Source organism: Rhinolophus hipposideros, assembly GCF_964194185.1.
Source record: "Rhinolophus hipposideros genome assembly, chromosome: 19".
NCBI classification, from domain to species: domain Eukaryota; kingdom Metazoa; phylum Chordata; class Mammalia; order Chiroptera; family Rhinolophidae; genus Rhinolophus; species Rhinolophus hipposideros.
Genome location: NC_138065.1, coordinates 30,674,233 through 30,693,610, shown reverse-complemented (window position 1 = coordinate 30,693,610; position 19,378 = coordinate 30,674,233). Strand labels below are relative to the sequence as shown.

The 19,378-nt window shown below is 50.8% G+C and overlaps 1 protein-coding gene across 1 annotated transcript; it reads left to right on the top strand.

Annotated features, from left to right (window-relative positions):
* The first annotated feature begins 491 nt into the window (after positions 1 to 491).
* Positions 492 to 18,223, top strand: NUAK2 (NUAK family kinase 2). The gene is made up of 7 exons (XM_081025153.1): positions 492 to 854; positions 9,109 to 9,229; positions 11,900 to 12,051; positions 12,392 to 12,457; positions 14,533 to 14,652; positions 15,203 to 15,335; positions 15,980 to 18,223. The coding sequence occupies exons 1-7, from the start codon at positions 636 to 638 to the stop codon at positions 17,038 to 17,040; spliced, it is 1,872 nt and encodes a 623-aa protein (XP_080881279.1). The 5' UTR covers positions 492 to 635; the 3' UTR covers positions 17,041 to 18,223.
* Positions 18,224 to 19,378: the final 1,155 nt, after the last annotated feature.

The window sequence follows — 19,378 nt, the reverse complement described above, 5'->3', positions numbered from 1 at the left end:
ACCAGCCCTCCCACTTAGCTGCCTCCATCTCATTCATCTCCTTTTCCCCTTTATGGTCTTAAAGAAGTGGTCAAGTGACTACAGATTTTGGCTTGAGAGAAGCAAATTGCTCAGGATGGAGAAATACTTTGGTGGCCTCTAGTACTGTCAGATCGCCCCTCGCTAACTGAAAACAGCACAGTATAAATACAAAAGGTGGCTCCAACCAGGACCAAGTGCCACTCAGATTCAAGGGCAGTTCTAAGGCCCCTTAAAAGTTCCAGACCCCAGGCGTAAGCAACCCCCCAAGCAGCTTCCACTGGTGTCCCTTAGTCCCTCTGCCTGTCCCTCGGGGAGGGGGACAGGTGGGCGGGGCCCCATTGACACCTTGCCAGTCACGCAGGGGGGTGGGCGGGGCCGCAGGGCCGGGCGAGCCAATACGGGCGGCCCCAGTCACGTGCAGCCGGCGAGCGGACCAACGGGCGTGTGGGGCGTGGCCAGGCCCCGGGGCTCCGGACGTTATAACCAGTCGGACTGCGGCGCCTGGGCGCGCGCTCCCGGGCGGCTGTGGGTTCCCGTGCTGGCCGCGGGACGTGTGCCCGGGTCTAGCTCTGCCCGCCGAGCCAGTGCCCACTCCGCACTCGCTCCAGCTAGCGATGGAGCTGCTGGCTTTCCCCCGGCGCCCCAGCCCTGCTCCCTCGGTCGCCGCCGCCCTGGCCGACGGGCTCAAGTCGCCCAAGCCCCTCATGAAGAAACAGGCGGTGAAGCGGCACCACCACAAGCACAACCTGCGGCACCGCTACGAGTTCCTGGAGACCCTGGGCAAAGGCACCTACGGCAAGGTGAAGAAGGCGCGCGAGAGCTCGGGGCGCCTGGTGAGTGCTGCTGCGGGTCGCGGGCCGGCCGGGCCGGCGGGCTGCAGGGCCCGCGGCGAGTGCGGAGGTTGGGCCGGGGCCAATGCCGCTCCCTCCCGGTGCGGGCCGCCTGTAGGCTTTACCACGCTGAAGCTGCGTGGGGGTGCGGGGGCGGTGGTCGCGTCCCTGATTATAGGGACAGCTGTCGTGGAGTTGAGAACCCTAACCACACCGGACAGAATGTGGTGGGGGGGACAGCTGCTGCAGAGTGCCTAGTGTCCTGTTGTGGGATGAGAAGACTCCCTAAAGAAAATGGAACTTAAGTGGGATTTTACTTGGAACAGGCTATCCAATAGAGTGGAGTGGGAAGTGGAAGTGGGAGGCGCCGGGTCACAGTGCGGATTTAGTAAATGTGTGTGTGTTTGAATGAATGAATGAATGAGGTGTCCGGTTCCCAACTCAGTTCTATGAATCTGGCAGCCCGGCATACTATGGCGATCTGCAGTGGGGAAGGGGAAGGGTGGGTTTGACACTTAGCTCCTTTCCAGCTCTAAGAGTGAGTCAAACTTTCATTATGAGGGGCTTCTTTATTCTGGGAAATGTGAAACCAGGCTCTGGTGCAAGGTCCACTGTGCCCCAAGATACCTTTGGGTTGGCCACCTTTCCAGGAAGGTGTCCTGTTAATTTGGTGTGTGTGTGTAAGTAGTAGTCTGTGGGACTTGGAGCAATTTATCTCTGTACTCTGTTTCTGCTTCTGCAAAAATGGAGAAAACACGACCTCCCTCACAAGATGCTATAGGATTGAATGAGATGCAAATGTGAATTTAAACTGGTCCTGATTGTAGAACTCACAGTGAGAACTGATATTGATATCTGGAAAGGCCAACCCTGAAAGGATGGCAAGTTTGCCCAAAGTTAACAGTGGTTCTCAAACTAGATTTTAACATGTATAGGAATCACCTGGGGTACTTGTTTAAAATACTTATTCTCTGGTTCCACCCACTCAGAGAATTTTATTCTGAAGGTCTAGAATGGGGCCAAATAATCTGTATTTTAACAAGCCATTCAGGGTAGGTGATCTAGGGATTGTTTTGCTAAATCCAGTTGGATGCTGGTTTTGAGATGTGCATGTGTGTGTGGCCATAGTTTGCTCTATTGGCAGTGGCTGCAGTTGGCTCCTCAGATTGTTTGCTTTTGCAGCCAGTAGCTGGTTTGCATTTCACGAAGTTGTTTCATTAGTGAAGGAGAGTGGATGCTGGAGAAAGGGAATGGATTTATGGCCTCATCAGTAGGTCCGAGTATGTTTTTCCTGCTAATGCCTGGCACTGTCCCCAGTTGCCTGCTGCCAGGTTACAGCTCTTGGGTAATCATGTACTTCCTGGTTTTCCTTTTCTTTCTCTTTCCTGTGAGGGCCAGGTTAGGCTCCAGGCTTTAGATTGCTGGGCCCAGGCTTTGTCAGGGGCTTATCTGCAAAATAGTTGCTCATGGCTCATGCCTCTCGTTGGGGGGCAGATTGGATTGAGGGAACTGTGGGGCTCAGAAACTGGGAAACTGAGGTTGAAGTTTAGAGATCCCATCAGGCTCTTGATCTGGGTCACTGCATGCTAGTGCGTTCTCGTGTGTGTGTATGTGTGTGTGTGTGTGTGTGAGAGAGAGAGAGAGAGAGAGAGAGAGAGAGAGAGAGAGAGAGAGAGAGAGAGAGAGAGAGAGATCTCATTGATTCTGGAATGAGATAAACCAGCTTTCAGTTTTCAAATCTCAGTGGCTGTAGGCAGGGATTCCAGCTCTTGTTACATCAGAACAGAAAGAATTCAGAAGGTACTCCCTGGTCTCTTGCCTTTCGTTGTATGCAGGGAGCCAAGGTCAGTAGGAACAGGGCTTGTTCTGAACCTCCCTAATCTCATAAACCATCATGCTTCTGCTGGGAACTTGCTCTGGGTCTCCCTCTTCGGAGAGCAGCTGCCTGCTGTCCTAATGGTTTCTCAATTCTGGAGGGGGGTCCTCTTCCCCACCCCACCCCCATTCCTGCCTTACTAGCACATTTCCCATTCCCAACCTGCCTAGCTGAGATTATGAGGGGCCAGATGGGATTTTCAGAGGGAAGGGCAGGTGGGCAGGGCTAATGGCTACTCCAGAAGGGCATCAAAGGAAAAACAAATATTTGCTCTGGACCTTCTTGTCTCCAAGTACATTCCTGGTATCCAAATGACATTTCCTCCTGTGACTCTCCCAGCTCCGTGACTACCCCTCCCCCTAAAGAGAAAAACACCTGCTGGGGCCCCTGGAATGTGGAGTCCATCAAGGCCTTGATCATCCATCAAGGATGATCCACATGGAAGTCTTACCTCCAAAGAGTGCCATGGGGAACATGAGGGGGGATAGTGTCCAAGTGGATAGTGATCCGGAGCAGGGGTGCTTCTGTCTCTTTTATATGGCGGCATGGGATTTCAAATTGTTTGAAAATGACTGAGATGGTCCAATTCCTTCATTAACAGTTTGGGAAACTGAGGCCCAGAGAGGGGACATGACTTCTTCTGTGGCTGGTTAATGGCATTCCTGCAATGTAGGCCCCTATTGGACCAGCCCAGGTCCTGGATGACCAATACTGAGTCTTGGTCTGGGAGCTGGCCTTGAATTGAGCCCAGGGTTGTCCCAGTGTGCTTTGTCATTCCAGCAGTCAGCTCCAGAGCTCCAGGCAGTGCCAAAGGTTGGTGGGGTCACTGAGAACCAAACCCCACCCACACACACGCTGCCTGTGAGGCATCCTTGGTGGGTGAACTACACTGCAGTCCTGATTTTCACCTCGTCAGGAAGGCGTAGCTCAGCGTCAGGCTGCAAAGGTTCAAATCCTGGCTCTCTTGCTACCAGCGTCGTGACCTCTCTGTAGCTCCGTTTCCTCAGCTGTAAAATGTGGTTATACTAATTCCTACCTTGTGGTGTTCTCATAGGATTAAAAAGATCATATATGTAAAAGGATGAGCACAGTAGCTGACACGGACAGTGTTGTTATCCTAGCATGGCTGGCTTTGACCAGACCCTGCCCTATCCTGGGCGTACCCATCCTGCCTGGGTCTGTCCTGCCCTGAGCAAGAAAATGGGTTGTGCCCAGCTTCCTTAAGCCTACCCACTTTGGGGTTTGCTCTGTTCAAAGTCCTAGTCTGCTTCAGCCCGTGCAGAGCAGGGCTCCTGCCCCATCAGCTGCCAAAGGCCTCCTCTGCTCCCAGATCCTTCTTCACCTGCCTGCTCAGCAGTAGGGAGGGAGGCTGCAGGCGACGCTTGTCCCTGGTCTCTGGCCAAACCACACAAGAGGGCTGGGCAGGGAAGCACCTTGCCCAGCAACCTGGCAGAGTGGACAGGAGGATGGCATGGAGGAGTGGGCACAGCATGGGGTTTAGGGGTCTCAGACTCCCCTCATTCCTGGAGCCCATTCCTCTCCCCGCTTTGTTCTTTGGCAGGCTTGGTGGGATGGTGAGCCCCACCACCACCACCAGACCCATCCACACTCTGCCCAGCCCAACCTCTCTTCCATTATCTAAATGGGTCATCCTCCAGCTCCTTGCCCCACCTCCCAGATGGCAGCTGTTCCGTGAAAGGCCAGAGAGGAGTCAAGGATTTTGGCTCCAAGTCCTGGCGATAGCTATGACCAGAGATGCCCAGCTTGCTCCCTCTTTCCTGCGACCTGGAACCAGGACCTTTAGATCTTCCTTTTCCAAGACCTTTCTGCCATCCTTTCCTGAATCTACATCATTCCTGATCTGAGTTCCTGGAGGGGAGGCAGTGTTTAACCAATTGAGTCCCAGCTCCCATTTCTCCCACATGTTTGTGTATCTGTAAGTGGGATGGGGGTGGCTGGTGGTACTGCACAGCCTGGCCCAAGGCAGGGTGTGGGGCATTCCCTTTTCCAGGGGCAGGAGGCAGGGAGCTGGAGGCAGGATAGGACATCTGCAAGGATCTTTTGTCTCCTGAGATGGCAGCACCTACAGGCAACACCCCTCTGTCTTGGATTCTAACTCTGCTTTGATGTGAGTCAGTGTACCTTTCTGGACTTCATTGTTTTCCATTTGCAAAATGGGGTAGGGTATTACACCTCTGCCTTTCCAACTTGTAGGGCTGCAGAGGCAAGAAAATCACTGGGCCATCATCAATAGGAATTTTGCTCAGGCAGGTTAACATAGATATAGCATGGGGCCTCTGAACAAGCCCATTAGAACAATCCTTGGCTAGCACTTCCTGGCGTAATAGCAGGTGACCCATTTCTGAAGACGCTAGCATTTTGCTAGTGTTTGGAAGGGAGCTTAGAGATCCTGATGTGCAAATTTGTGAATGGTTTCTTTCTTTCTGGCCTTTACTCAAACCTTTCTCTCTGCCTGGAATGTCCCTGTTGCCCCTCCCTAGCCTACTCTCCTTGGCTTGGCAAACCCCACTCATCCTTCAAGATCTAAAACAAAGTTTTCTCCCACAGGTTGTTTTCTCTGCTCCTCTAGGCAAAGAAAGCTCTCTCCTGTGCTCCTGGCAGGCAGGGACCTCAACTGTTACATTCATCACACTAGACTGGAGTTGATTTAATTGCCACTCTTCCCACTGGACTGAAGGCCTTCCCACTGGACTGGCACAGAGACTGTCCAATTTTTTTCTAAATTCCCAACACCTAGCATAACACCAGGTATATAGTAGGTGTGCATCAGATATTTGGAGAATAAATGCCCTTTTATTTTTCAGATGAGGACATTAAAACCAGCCAGACCAGTTAACCAGATCATTTAAGTGACTTGTCCTGAGTTGCATAGTTCCATAGGGGCAAATGAGGATGATACTCCACAGATCTGGTGTTCACATTTACATTATCATATATTGTTATGCCTGGGTTCCCTGCCCACTCTGAGTGGGGTGGCTATATATTATCTAAACGAGAGTAGAAGGGGCACTATTAATAATTATACTGGGATGAACCAGGATTATCTCTGGGCATGTGGTCTTCATATCGCTAGGTGATCCATTCAGCAATTGCTACCCTCCTCCGTGGCTCTAGTCAGTATATTTTCATTCTACAGAATGGTTGCTCAACTACCTTTCAGATGAGAAGAAAGGTCCCTCAAAATTAGTCCCGGTAACAGAGGTTGATTCTCCTCCCATGCCTGGGAAGAAAAGCAGAAAATCTTATCTGGGCACTGGTCCCGTCAGTCAAGGATCAGCCCACTGATTTAACCAATAAATACCTATTCGTGATTCGTGTACACCAGTGAAAAATTGTTGAGTGCTTTCTGTGTTGGAGCTCTGTCTAGGCCTGAGCTGTTGCTATATCTAATTTACTTTGACTAGCTAGCCAACAGGTAACTAGGGGGCTGTTCCGTGGGGCTGGGATAGGTTGGGAACTAGTGACCCAGCTCTTCCAGGGCAGTGATACATCGCTCTTCTTGTCTGTTACCTGCTTGGAGATTGGTGGAGGCATGACAACATAACTTATTTCCTGCCTGAGAAGTGCCAGCCATGCTGTGCACTCTTAGGGCCTAATGTAGATAACTGAGGGGTCCTTGACGTACCCCCTGAGGCCAGAGCACAAGCTGGCAGGAGGATGGAATTGTTCACTGAGGATTAACATTCTGATTTAGAACCACAGTCTTCCGAAATTGAAAGAAATGGATCTTGGGGTTTAACTTGTTATCCTCTATCCATGCAGGGACTCTTTCTAACACTACTCAGACCTCTTTATTTTGGGGAGACCTCATTTCTTTTAGGCCTTGTCTTCTTTAGAGCTCTAGCTCCTAAGCCTAGGATGATTTCTCTCATTGTTGTACATGTTTGTGTGTACACAATTATATATTCAAGATGTGCTTGGTTTTTGCATATGTGTGCATCTTAAGCTCTCAAATAGTTCTGTTTCATTATCTAGATATGTGATTTATATATGATTTTTTTACTATCTATTAATACAATTTTTATGGCCCTTTATCTGAAGAGCTCATAACACTTAATACATTGTCTGATTTCTAAAACGAAGAATTTTAAGAGAAAAAAACTAGTCCATAAATCTTTCCTTCAGGGAGAGAAAAGGGACATGGAGAGAGAAGTGTGCAGGAACGAGCTCCAGGTTGAATTCTCAGAGTCACAGGATTCCAGCCTCGTCTTCCCCATCCCCACCCCTGTCCAATTCTAAGCCAGGGATTTTCCTGCTCAGCTCTTGGGGGTGGTTTGGAGCAGAAGGAGTGGGGAGGTTGTGAAGAGAGCACCTGCAGCTGCATTGTGGGCGTCTCCAGCATCTTGGGGGTAGGCTCCATGGTGACCATCCCTCTGTCCCCTCCCGCTGCCATTGTCCTCCCTGCCCTACTCCAGAAGGCCAAGAGCTGGGCCTCCCCTCTTTCAGGGAGGCAGCTCTAGGGGAGGGGCAGAGCCGAGGACATGCCATCCCTGGTCTGTTGCCAGGGTGACCGGGCCCTGGCCACTGTGAGCAGCTCCTCTTACGGGATTAGGGCTGTTCCGCATTCTCGTCTGCTGTCCTGTGAGCGGGAAGCCATTGTCTTCCTCCAGAGCCCTGTGAAAAAGGGGATTAGAGGCTCCTCCCTTCCAGCAGTGGTTTCCTTTTTTCTGTTTCCTTCTGAACCTTGAGGGGAGGCAAACCTCCAGGGAAATTGAATGATCCAGGGAAACTAAATGAGGAGCTGTTTACGTCAGTCTGTGCCTTCAGATTTTTCATAACTCACCCGTATCCCATGAAGAGGAAGTCTTGTATTTGCCATTTGTGTCCCTGGACAGGACTTGACAGGAACTAACCAGCCCTGTAACACCCCAGCCCTGCCCAGCACCCGATGCCAGCAATGCAGCCTGAGGGCCCATGGCATTTATAAGGCTCATCTCACAGACTCAGAGCAGGAAAACACCTCAGACAACTTCGTTCAGGCTGTTTGTTTCACAGAAAAGAAAACTGAACTTCTGAGAGGGGGTGGGACTTGCCCATGGGGACAGCGACAAAGCCTGTAGTGGAACCAGGTCCACTGACTCCCCAGGCGGTGTCTTCTGCATACACTACTCACACACCATCTGCACTATTGTTATTCTCCTCTTCCTGTTACCCATCCCTGAGTGGAATGAAGCAGAGAAAGGGATGGAGACTCTTCAGCCTCCAAGAGCTTTGCTTAACTGGCATCTTGGCAGCTCTTTCTCCATTTCCTCTTGCCTCACTCCACCCTTCCTGAACCCACCACACAAACCAGCCAGAGGGTTTAATCCTTATGTGGTATTTTCACCTTTACAGACAAGATAACAAAGCCCAGAGGATTTTGTGTAACCGTCTAGTTGTTTGTTTGTTTGTTTGTTTGTTTGTTTGTTTGTTGCTGGGAGAGGGACATTCCTTACCGAGACTGTAGAGACTTGTTTTTTTTTCACAATTTTTTTTGGTGGTAAAATATATATAACATAAAATTTTAACCATTTTAAGTGTACAATTCAGTGACATTAAGTACATTCACAATGTTGTGCAGCCACACCACTACGCATTTCTAAAATCATTTCAGATGATTTTAGAAGCTCTCTACCCATTACACAATAACTGCCATCGTGCCACCCTCACCTCTACCACTCCCCTCCCCTGTAACGTCTATTCTACTTTCTGTCCCATGCATTTTCCTATCTATTCTGGCTACCTCGTGTAAGTAGACTTACATAACATTTGTCCTTGTGTGGCTTATTTCACTTAGTACAATATTTTCAAGGTTCATCCGTGTCTGTGACAGTATGACTTTGAGCAAGTCATTTAACTGCCAGTTACCTCACCTGTAAAAGGAAAGAATGACAGTTTCTCTGCCTGTCTCTCAGAGCTATTGTGAGGGCCAATTCATTTACTAATGCAACAGACATTATTCAATGCCTCCTGTGTGCCAGGCTCTGTGCTTGACATCAGGGACCCAATGGTGAGCAAATTGCTGCTCTCATGGTGTAGTGTGGTAAATTTGCTTTATAAATCATAAAGCAAACTCAGGTCTTCTGAGTTCAGGTTGTGACCTTCTTTGTTCATCTGTGAACTCTGAATAAGGTTATTGGCCCTTTTTCCTTCCTGCTAACATGGACTACACCTAAGCCAGGTGAGAGCCTTCTCTAGAGAAGGTGCTCTCCAGTCTCTCTGCCACCGTCTCTGATGAAGGATGGAGTGGCTTCTCTGGGTCTATGCTGTGGCCTTTGTAGCAGCTGCAGGCAAACCAGAGTCAGGACTTTGAGAGTGTCCTCAGGGACACCTTCACCTGCCAGACCTTTCTCTTCACTCTCCTGCATTCTCTGTTCCCAGGTGGCCATCAAGTCGATCCGGAAAGACAGAATCAAAGATGAGCAAGATCTGATGCACATTCGACGAGAGATTGAGATCATGTCATCACTCAACCACCCACACATCATTGCCATCCATGAAGGTACAGAGGCGGGGCACGTGAAGTGTGTGTGTGTGTGTGTGTGTGTGTGTGTGTGTGTGTGTGTGTGTGTAAGAACAGTCAGAACAAATGATACAAAGGAATAAGAGAGACGCAGGCTTTGGAGTTGGGCAAAGGCTTGATTTGAAACCCAGCAGCTAATTCCGCTTAATCTCTGGGTGGGCCTCAGTTCCTCATTTGTAAAATAGGATAACCCCACATATGTCACAGTGTAGTTGCAAAGATCAAATTAAATGTCACCAAGGGCTCAGCTAATGGGAGGAACTCAACAGATTGTAGGCTTTTTGTTGTCATTGTTAGGTTTTCCATACTTGCATACTACCTCCCCAACCCAGTGAGATCCTCAGCAATATAGGGGCGTCTGAAACATACAATGACCTGCGCCTGTCTCAGGTGTGTGGGTGCTACACTTCATAAGTCCCAAGAGCCAGGCCTCCTAGAGTCTGCCCTGTACTCTGAATCATTCCTGCCATGGGGGCCAGCTCCCGCCTCTCCTTCCTATCTCTGAGCCTTCACTTGTTCTGACATTATGCTGGCTTTCCACTCCAACTGTCCTGATCCCTGTGACCCAGAGAACAAAGTGAGTAAGAGAGGGTGATGACAGAAAGAGGGGGACCACCTCCCAAACATACCTGTCTGCTTCTAGCCTTTACATAATATCAATTAGTTAGGAAACAAGAGATAGTGTCAGGAGGGAGGGAAGGGAGCCCATGGCTTTGCCCTCTGAGTATTACTGGTGGAAAGTACAAGAGAAGTCTCCTTTCTTGGGTTCTGTATGTAGGATGACTAAGGGCAGAACTGTTGACATGGCCCCGTGGCCTGAGCCTGTCCCACGAAGAGCACAGGCAAGTGGCTGAGAAAGCTAATTGTATCTCTGTTTGTTCCCCCCAGGGAAGCGTGGGAAGATGACAGTATTGGTTAAGCCACGCTGAACTTGGTGATTGGGCCGTGTGTGTGTGTGTATGTGTCTGTACGTGTGTGTCTGTGTGTGTGTGTGTAAATTCTCCCCCACATCTATATCTCCAGCCAGGCCTGGGAACTGAACTTTGACATTCAGGATGTGGCTTCTCCTGCACCTTCAGATTCAGCAGACAGGGCCATCCCTGTTACGGTGTGTCTGGCAGGGCTCCCCCAGATCCATTGCCATCCTGTCACATCCTTTAGGAGATGTGGATTGCGGGGGTGGGGGGCACTGATCTCTAATCTAGCTACTGTCCAGAATGTGCTGGCTCTTGAACCCCAATTTCATGGCACAAAGGCACAGAGATATGGAGACGCCCAGGGGTGGAGGCTCAGCTAGGCATCTCCCAGGAGTCTGGGCCACCATTCAGGACCACTCACTCATGTTCCCCTGGAAAAAAACTCAGTCTTCCTGGCTATGTATCCAACTGCCTGGGTGCTGCGACTCCTCCTGGGAGAAGCTGCCTCCCTCAGCTCCTTCTCACAGGCTTGACAGCAGTAGTTTGGCTGAGCAAGCCAAACTCCTAGGACCCGTTTGACACAAAGATGCAATGTCAGGGACATACGTGTTCTGACACATACCTAGCTGAAGGGCCAGTTTGGTGAACTAGTCATTCCCTACCTTTCCAGGGGGCTGGAGCTAAGACAAGGCCTGAGGTGCCAAGAAGGCCCCTCCTACACATGTTGATGAGCCAGTTGGGGCAGGCTGACTGCTAGGAGCCCAGCCAGTCAATTTATTACCAAATATTTATTGACTGCTTCTGTGGACAACCTGGCAGTATTCTGAGCAGGAAGTCAAAGATATTGCGGGAGATAAATATCTCCACTCTCCATGGTACATTATAGTTTACAAACCACTTGCATATGCTTTTTGTCCCTCGTCTGATTCTCAAGGCAGGTATTTTAGGAGCATTATTATTCAAGTTTATATATGAAGATGCTGATAATATAACAGTAGGTGTCATTTATTGAGTGCTTGCTTACGTCAGCCCCTACACCTGCTTGGTCAGCTAGTCCCTAACTTTTGTCTAGTTCTTACCCCAGCCCTAAGAGGTTGCCATTATTATCCCACTCTTCAAATGAGAAAACTGAGACACGCTGGTTGAATAACTTGCCAAGGCCGCCCAGCTAGTAAGTGATGGGGCCAGAATTCAAACCCCAAGACTGTTTTCTTACTGATGGATCTACAAGAGATTTGCCCAAGGTCATGAGGCAAAAAAGCACCCAATTCTGAACAAGGGAGCTTGGCTTTTCATTGTCATCCAGTGATGTCTCTGCTTCCTGGGAATTTGCAGGGTAGTTTTAAGAATCCTCAAAAACGGAGGCTGCGGGTTAGCTCAGTTGGTTAGAGTGTGGTGCTGATAACACCAAGAAGCAAGGTTGTCAGTTCACTCCCCGCATGGGCCACTGTGAGCTGCGCCCTCCTTAAAAAAAGAAGAATCCTTAAAGCCTGTACTTCCAAAGAGAGGGAGGGTGAGCCAGTTCCCTTGGCCTTCATTCATTCATTGCTACTGGAAGATGTTGAGAGCCTCAAAGGCCCTTCTCCTGCCCTTATTTGCCACCCTTCTGCCCCATTAGCAGACATCCCTGGAGGAAGGTCCTGCCTGGTCTGGGGCCAGGGAGAGGCAGGAAGCCCCAGTGGGGAGCAGTGCATTCTAGAGGTGCCTGACGTTCTGCCTTGTTCTGCCTCAGTGTTTGAGAACAGCAGCAAGATTGTGATTGTCATGGAGTATGCCAGCCGGGGCGACCTGTATGACTACATCAGTGAGCGGCAGCAGCTCAGCGAGCGTGATGCCCGCCATTTCTTCCGGCAGATTGTCTCTGCTGTGCACTACTGCCACCAGGTGAGCCTCTACCTGCCCAGCCCTGTCCTGAGGGGTGGTCCCTGGGCTCTAAGGCTGGTTTAGGACAGAGAGATTCCATGACTTCTCCAGAGTCACACAGGGAAAAGCAGAGGCAAGATTTGATTCTGGACTCAGCCTATGGAATGCTGGTGTCTGGCATTGAGTCCCTTGGCTGGGGGTGAAAAGGCCTGTTATTTGTTGTATTTTATACCAATAAAGATGGATATTCCCAGCCTACCTGTGCCCTCCTATCTGGCCTCCTTTGTGTTTACCTGTCTTCCCAGACGAGGCCTTCATTCCTTTCCCTCCCTCGTGACCTTCTCTGACCCCCCTCTTTCAGAACGGGGTTGTGCACCGTGATCTCAAACTGGAGAACATCCTCCTAGACACCCATGGGGACATCAAGGTGAGCCCACTTCGCTTTCCAGCAGCTCTCCCATGCCTCCCAGCCTTTCTGCACTGTCCCTAGCCAAGTAGCTCTAAGCCCTTAGGGAGTTCGAGAAGGAGTCAAGCAAAGCTCAGACTTATATGTTGATGCCCACCTCATTTTATGGGTGGAAAACTGAGGCCTCAAGATAAGGGGTTACTTACACAAAGTCCCATGACTAGCGAGAGGATGATTCTGGGCTAGAACCAATGTCTTCTGACTCTCCAAACAGTGCTCTTAGCATCACAAGGCTGACAGGAATCTAGGTCTAGGGTCAGATTTTGCTCAACCTTGGAACTGGAAAATAAGACCTAGCCGGACAATCAGCTCTAATGCGTCTTTTGGAGCAAAACTTAATATAAGACCTAGTCTTATTTTACTATAAGACCGGGTATAATATAATACAGTATAGTATAGTATAATACAGTACAGTACAGTACAGTACAGTATAGTATAATATAGTATAATATAATATAGTATAATACAATATAATATAACATAATACCGGGTCTTATATTAATTTTTGCTCCAAAAGACGCATTCGAGCTGATTGTCCGGCTAGGTCTTACCTTCGGGGAAACAGTATATGCATACATACTTTAATCTGCTGCGATTAGGTAGACCTTTGGCACTTTTGCCCAAAGACCAAGCATTTCAGTGCCAGCCTCCTGCTTCCTACAGCTGCTGACTTCCCATGCTTAAGTAGTTAAATTTAGATCTGAGAAATTCACCTTGATAGATAAACTCAGATCTCAGAGCTGGAAGAGGAAGAGATGAGCAGGCCGGCCTCTGCCGGTGCCTGAGAGGGCTCTGACTCTGCACTCGGACCCTCCTCAGAATCTTCCTAAACCCAGGACATAGTCTCTTCTCCAGTGGCCTCTGACCTTTGCCCTGAAGTACCCTGGCACTGAGTTCATTCCCTTTTCCCAGCCAATTCCCGTAGCAGGTGGGGCTTGCTTTGATGCTATGGGGAATGGGGTCAGAGCCAATAAACCCACACAATCCAGACAGGCATGAACTCTCCTATCGGCACCAATCAGCTGCCTCATTATGGGCTTCAACTGGTAACTGCTTGATAAGAGGCCAATAAAACCATAAATGAAGGAGCCAGAGTTTCATAAACAACCCCTCCCCACCCTGGACATACATGACCCTCTGCTGGGGATAAAGAGGTCAGGAACAGCAGGGCACTGGCCTCAGCCTTTATCGGAGGATAGCTGGGGAAAGGGTCTCTCGGGAGCAAGAAGAGGAGCTTGAGGCCTCTCAAAGCCTTGGTGTCAGGTGGCTCAGGGAGTCCTGTGAGAAGATTCCTTCTCCTGGGCTATAACCACAAGCATAACCTTTGTTCTGCCCTCACTATTTCTTCTCATCTATTCTGGGCTGATCCCATGTTTCCACCCAGGTATGGTCGTAGACGAGCCCTTTGCTAGGAAGGGCAGTCCAGCCTTTGTGGTTAATCAGTGCTGGAGTGACATGCTTCTGAGGGCCATGACACTGGCATGAGGTGTTGACTCTCCCGCTCCATCTGGTAGACCTTCCCATTGAGTCCCATCCCTGGGTCACCCCTGTACTAGGAGCTGCAGGAGAGGTAGGGGCAGCAGGAGGTCAGCACGGGGAACATATTGCTGTGGTAAAATAAGGAGACAGAACTGATGAGCGGGGGCTACAGCAAGCCATTGGAAACTGGGAGAAGGAGATCTCAGGGCAGAGGAGAGCTTCCCAGGGAGGTGGGCGTGCTGGATCAGGAGGACGTGCAGGAGAGCTCATGTCTGGAGTGGGGTACAACGTGAGCAGCAGGGCCTGGGGAACAATAAGGACCTTGGAGCCCCCATACATTCTTCCCAGACGCTCCTCATTGACACAAGCTCTGCAGGGCTCTTTCTCCCAGGGCCTGAGCTGTGTTGGCAGTGCCCAGTGTGGAGTGGGGGTCATGAGTGCCCTTTCTCCCTTTCCTCTTCCTGGGGACTGGGTTACTCTAGGGTTGGGAGAGGGGCAGGCTGAAAACTGCAGAAAACCTAAGGCTTGGTGTGACTGCGTTTGACCCACTCCTACAGATTGCTGACTTTGGCCTCTCCAACCTCTACTACCAAGGCAAGTTCCTGCAGACGTTCTGCGGGAGCCCCCTCTATGCCTCACCGGAGATAGTCAACGGGAAGCCCTACACAGGCCCAGAGGTGAGTGTCCACCCTCTGCTGCCAGCCTGCCTCATCCATTTCCTGTGACTTTAGCTCCTGTGAAATAGGTCGGTTGGTTTCCTGGTTATTCCCTTTCTTGGAGCACATAATGCAGCCCACCCACACCTCCTCCCAAAGTAGTGACTTGCCAGGTCTCCAGCAAGGACAGGCACAACTGGAACAAGAACTTAAGTCTCCTGACCCCTAGTCTAGTTCTGTGCCCCACACTATCCTGGTTCCCAGCATCTCTCCCAGCACCCAGCCAGCCACTCACTCCTGGCCCTTAAAGGGATGACCTCACCACTGCTCTTGAGAGGCTGCCCTTTCCAAGGGGAGGCAGTTGACAACACCTCTCCCCATGAGCCTTAGTCCCTCCTACAGCCTCATCCCTCTTTCCCTGGGTACTAGAGGGAGATGGTCCTCAGAAGGACTGACCTCTGAGTTCTCCAGTATGTACCGCTTTCTTTTCTGGAGTGGAAGTGAGGCTGGAAGCCCTCCAGCCTGTGGCGCGCAGGCATGCTTGCTGATCACCACCACCCCTCTCTCTCAGGTAGACAGCTGGTCCCTGGGTGTTCTCCTGTACATCCTGGTGCATGGCACCATGCCCTTTGATGGGCATGACCATAAGACGCTGGTGAAACAGATCAGCAGTGGGGCCTACCGGGAGCCGCCTAAACCCTCTGGTGAGTGGGAGGTGTGAGTGTTCTCGTCCAGGCTGTGGGTACCCTAAACTAATTCCTGAGGCGGGAGTGAAACGGTGGCAATAAAGAGGAAAACCTCCGCTAGATGAGAGTGCCGCCCTCCTACTTTCTGCTGTCATCTCTCTGTCTCCAATGTCTGTGACCTCTGAGGAAGGAGGGGATATCTCTTTCTTCCCTTATGGGCATGCTTTATTACATTTGGGAAGTGCTTGCTAAGGTCTAACTTAGATCCTCTTTACTACAGTTGTCTCCCTATTGCTTTTGTCCTCATCCTGAGAAATCTTTCTGCCCTTTCACCTAGGAAGTAGAAGGCAAGAAACAGGGTGTGAGAACCGTGCTCTACCATTGAGCACAGTCCACACCCTCAGAGGGTTGCATTTCGGTAGGAAGAAGGAAGGTACACACTAACATCCAAGACTGATGAAGGGACCACAGTCCTGAGGGACATGGGATGGAAAAGGAAATTGGCAGAATCAATCCAGGAAAGCGGACCCTGCTGGGGTGTGTGTAGAGCTCTAGGCAGGAGTGGACATATCTGACACAGGAATGAGCAGTATCTGAGCACAGCTGGGGATATGCCCATTCTCATGGCTGCCAACCTGAAGCTCCTGTATTTTGTCTTCCAGACGCCTGTGGCCTGATCCGGTGGCTGTTAATGGTGAACCCCACCCGTCGGGCCACCCTTGAGGATGTGGCCAGTCACTGGTGGGTCAACTGGGGTTATGCCACCTGTGTGGGGGAACAGGCGGCTCTGCACGAGGGAGGGCACCCTGGCAGTGACTCCAGCCGGGCCTCCATGGCTGACTGGCTCCGGCGGTCCTCCCGCCCCCTCCTGGAGAATGGGGCCAAGGTATGCAGCTTCTTCAAGCAGCACACACCTGGAGGTGGGATGGTGGCCCCTGGCCTGGAGCGCCAGCATTCCCTTAAGAAGTCCCGCAAAGAGAATGACATGGCCCAGTCTCTCCAGGGGGACCCGGCTGGTGACCCCTCCCCTCGCCCTGGCAAGGGCAACCTCAAGCTACCAAAGGGCATTCTCAAAAAGAAGGTGTCTGCCTCCTCAGAGTGGGCAAGGGAGGACTCTGAACTCAGCGTGGTCCCTGCGAGCCCAGGGCAGGCTGCCTCCCTGCTTCCCAAGAAGGGCATCCTCAAGATGTCTCGGCAGCGGGAATCTGGCTACTACTCCTCTCCTGAACCCAGCGAGTCTGGGGAGCTCTTGGATGCAGGGGACGTGTTCGTGAGTGGAGTCTCCGTGGAGCAGAAGCCCCCCCAGGCCTTGGGGCTGCTCCATCGCAAGGGCATCCTCAAACACAACGGCAAGTTCTCCCGCACAGCCCTGGAATGCACAGCCTCCACCACCTTCGGCTCCTTGAATGAACTGGCCTCACCTTGCTGTCCATCCCGGGCCAGCCGCCCCTCGGGGGCTCTGAGTGAGGAGAGCATCCTGTCCTCTGAGTCCTTTGACCAGCTGGACTTGCCTGAACGGCTCCCCGAACCCCCGCTGCGGGGCTGTGTGTCTGTGGACAACCTTATGGGGCTTGAGGAGCCCACCTCAGAGGGCCCTGGAAGCAGGGGCCTGAGGCGCTGGCGCCAGGACCCCCTGGGGGAAAGCTGCTTTTCCCTCATGGACTGCCAGGAGGTGACAGAGGCCTATCGACAGGCACTGGGGGTCTGCTCAAAGCTCAGCTGAGGGTGGAGGGGGCATTATTCTAAGATGCACCTGGCAACTCCCTGAGGAGAGACTGCCTCCTCCCCAGCCTCCCAGGACCAGCATTCTAGCCCAGAAGGCTGAGATGTTTGTAATTAAGCGCTGGGGAGGGCTGGATGTGGGAAATGAGCAAGTGAAATGCATTGAGAATTCAATGTCTTCAGCCCTGTCAAACCAAGAAGATAGAGGGGAAAGGAGTACAGAAGTAGAGGGGAAGGCCCATGGCCAAGTCCGGGTTTTCTGTTTCGTGTACACATGGTCGGACCATAGAAATCTGGACAAAGCACTCTTGTCAGTACCCATCTCCTTTATTGCAATAAGTTCTGTGCATGGTGCCTTCTTGCCAAGGTGGGGATGGGAGCTCCTCAGATACACATTCCCATCCTCACCAGGCACTAAAACTGAAATGTGGAACTCCCTAATGTGCCTGCATCATCCTGGAAACATTCTGGAGTGTACCCTTTCTTATTTCTCCCAGCAGTAAGAGAACACCACCTCTTTCCTCCAAGGTTCTCTCTCCTTCCCCATCCTTCAAGCCTGGCCCAAGCCTCCTGGAGTCGCTGCTATGAATCGGAAAGACTTGAAAAGCCTCAGGCTGCTATTGGACTTCATCTCGAGGGGCCCAGATTCCCCCGGGCCCCCAAGTTGGACTTCAAAGACTCTGAACTTCTCTAGCCTCCAAGCTGCTCCTGTTACTCAGAATGGATGTGTCTATTTCTCTGGGCTTTCAGGACCCTAAAATGTCCTATTTATATTTTCAGCTCTGTTTTTTAAAAAGTGAATTTTACTGTTTTCAATAATGTGAATACTATGTTCTGGAAAATCCACTATGACATCTAACGTTTGTGTATAGAGAGATATTTTTGCAATGATTCTCTACTGATCCTGGGGGAAGGGGGATCTTTTATAAATCCACAAGTTCCATTGCACTATCCAGAGGCGGTCTCTGGCTCCCTCATCCACACCCTGATTTTGTCTACTTGATGGTCCCTCTTCCCTTCTCTGTGGCCAGGAATAGCCATTCCATTAAAAACCAGAATGGTAATTGAAAATAACTTCTGATATTGTTTGAGGACACAGGTCTCTTTGAGCCTTCTCTTAACACACCTCCTGGGCTGTCACAGATGGGAAATAGAGAACCTGCTTAATAAAAATAAAGCACAACAAAAAACCAACTCATAGCTCCCAAAGCTTCCTCATTATACCTCCAATAGCAGTTCTGCCCTGTTAAGCACACAGGTGGGAGAGCCCTGGGGGTTGGGGGGTGTCCCATTTGCACTTCCTGCCTTTGGCACTAAAGGGAGAAGTAGGCTTGGCACCAACCAGCTTGGTCCCCTGCTGCTTGAAGACACCCCCACAGCCTTTATTCTCTTCCTCCAAAGAAATCCCCGTTCCTCAGTGCTAGGCAGCTGCTTCCGGCTCCCTCCACCCCCACCGCTTGACCCCTAGCGAAGTAAAGAATGCTTGGAATGCCCCCCCTAGAAGGCCATCCCTCTCAACCCCAGCAGAGCATTCCCCACCCGCTGGCCTTTGAGAAACTCTGGCATTACAAGGGTCGGGACAAAAGGGGGAATAAGGACAAAGTGTAGGCAAGCCATGAAGCCACTGGCTATGGTTTCAAGCAGGCTCCTTCCCCATGCCCTGCCCCCTCCTGGTTGGTGTTCACAGGCCCTCAAATATCCCCAGTCCTGGCCAGCTCCAGCTCCTAGCTCCACAGCACACCTACTCTTCTGAGGTGGAGCACCTGGACCTTCCCTCCCTCTCCTCGCATCTAGGGAGCTGGGAAAGTCACTGAGTCTGGGGAAGAAGTGGGGTGTCAAGCATCTATGGGGTCAAGATGTGAGAGCAAGCAAATTGCTCAGGCTACAACTGGGATATTTTGGTCTGATATCTTTGAGGCCCGACTGAGTACCGAAGCTCTGGACTAGACTCTGGGTGGACACGGGGAAAATATAAGGGAAGCTCTTTACACTCAAGAACCATAGAGTTCAGCTGTGGCGTTGGCTGCTGTGCTCCTTTATTCATTCAGCTCAGGAATCTAAATATTGTATACTAAGCTCTGGAAGACAGGTAATTGCTGTGCCTCTAGTGTAACACCAAAGATCTCAGCTTCAAGGAGGGCAAGGTGGTATGCATAAAAAGAAGCAAACTGCAACAGGGAAATTGTCAGTTCAGATAACAAGGAAGGGGAATTTGGATGATGAAAACAAATTGCAACTTAAGAGATAATAATAGGGTCTTCCATTTATTAAGTGCTTATGGATCAAGCATTTTATGTGGATTATCTCATTTAATGCTCATGATAGCCTTATTTGGTAAA

What these genes read in the sequence shown, in the direction of transcription:
- NUAK2 (XM_081025153.1), top strand. Translation starts at nt 636, where the DNA reads ATGGAGCTGCTGGCTTTCCCCCGGCGCCCCAGCCCTGCTCCCTCGGTC. An exon ending in ACACCCATGGGGACATCAAG is followed by an intron (nt 12,458 to 14,532) that starts GTGAGCCCACTT and finishes CCACTCCTACAG; the next exon opens with ATTGCTGACTTTGGCCTCTC. An exon ending in AGCCCTACACAGGCCCAGAG is followed by an intron (nt 14,653 to 15,202) that starts GTGAGTGTCCAC and finishes CCTCTCTCTCAG; the next exon opens with GTAGACAGCTGGTCCCTGGG.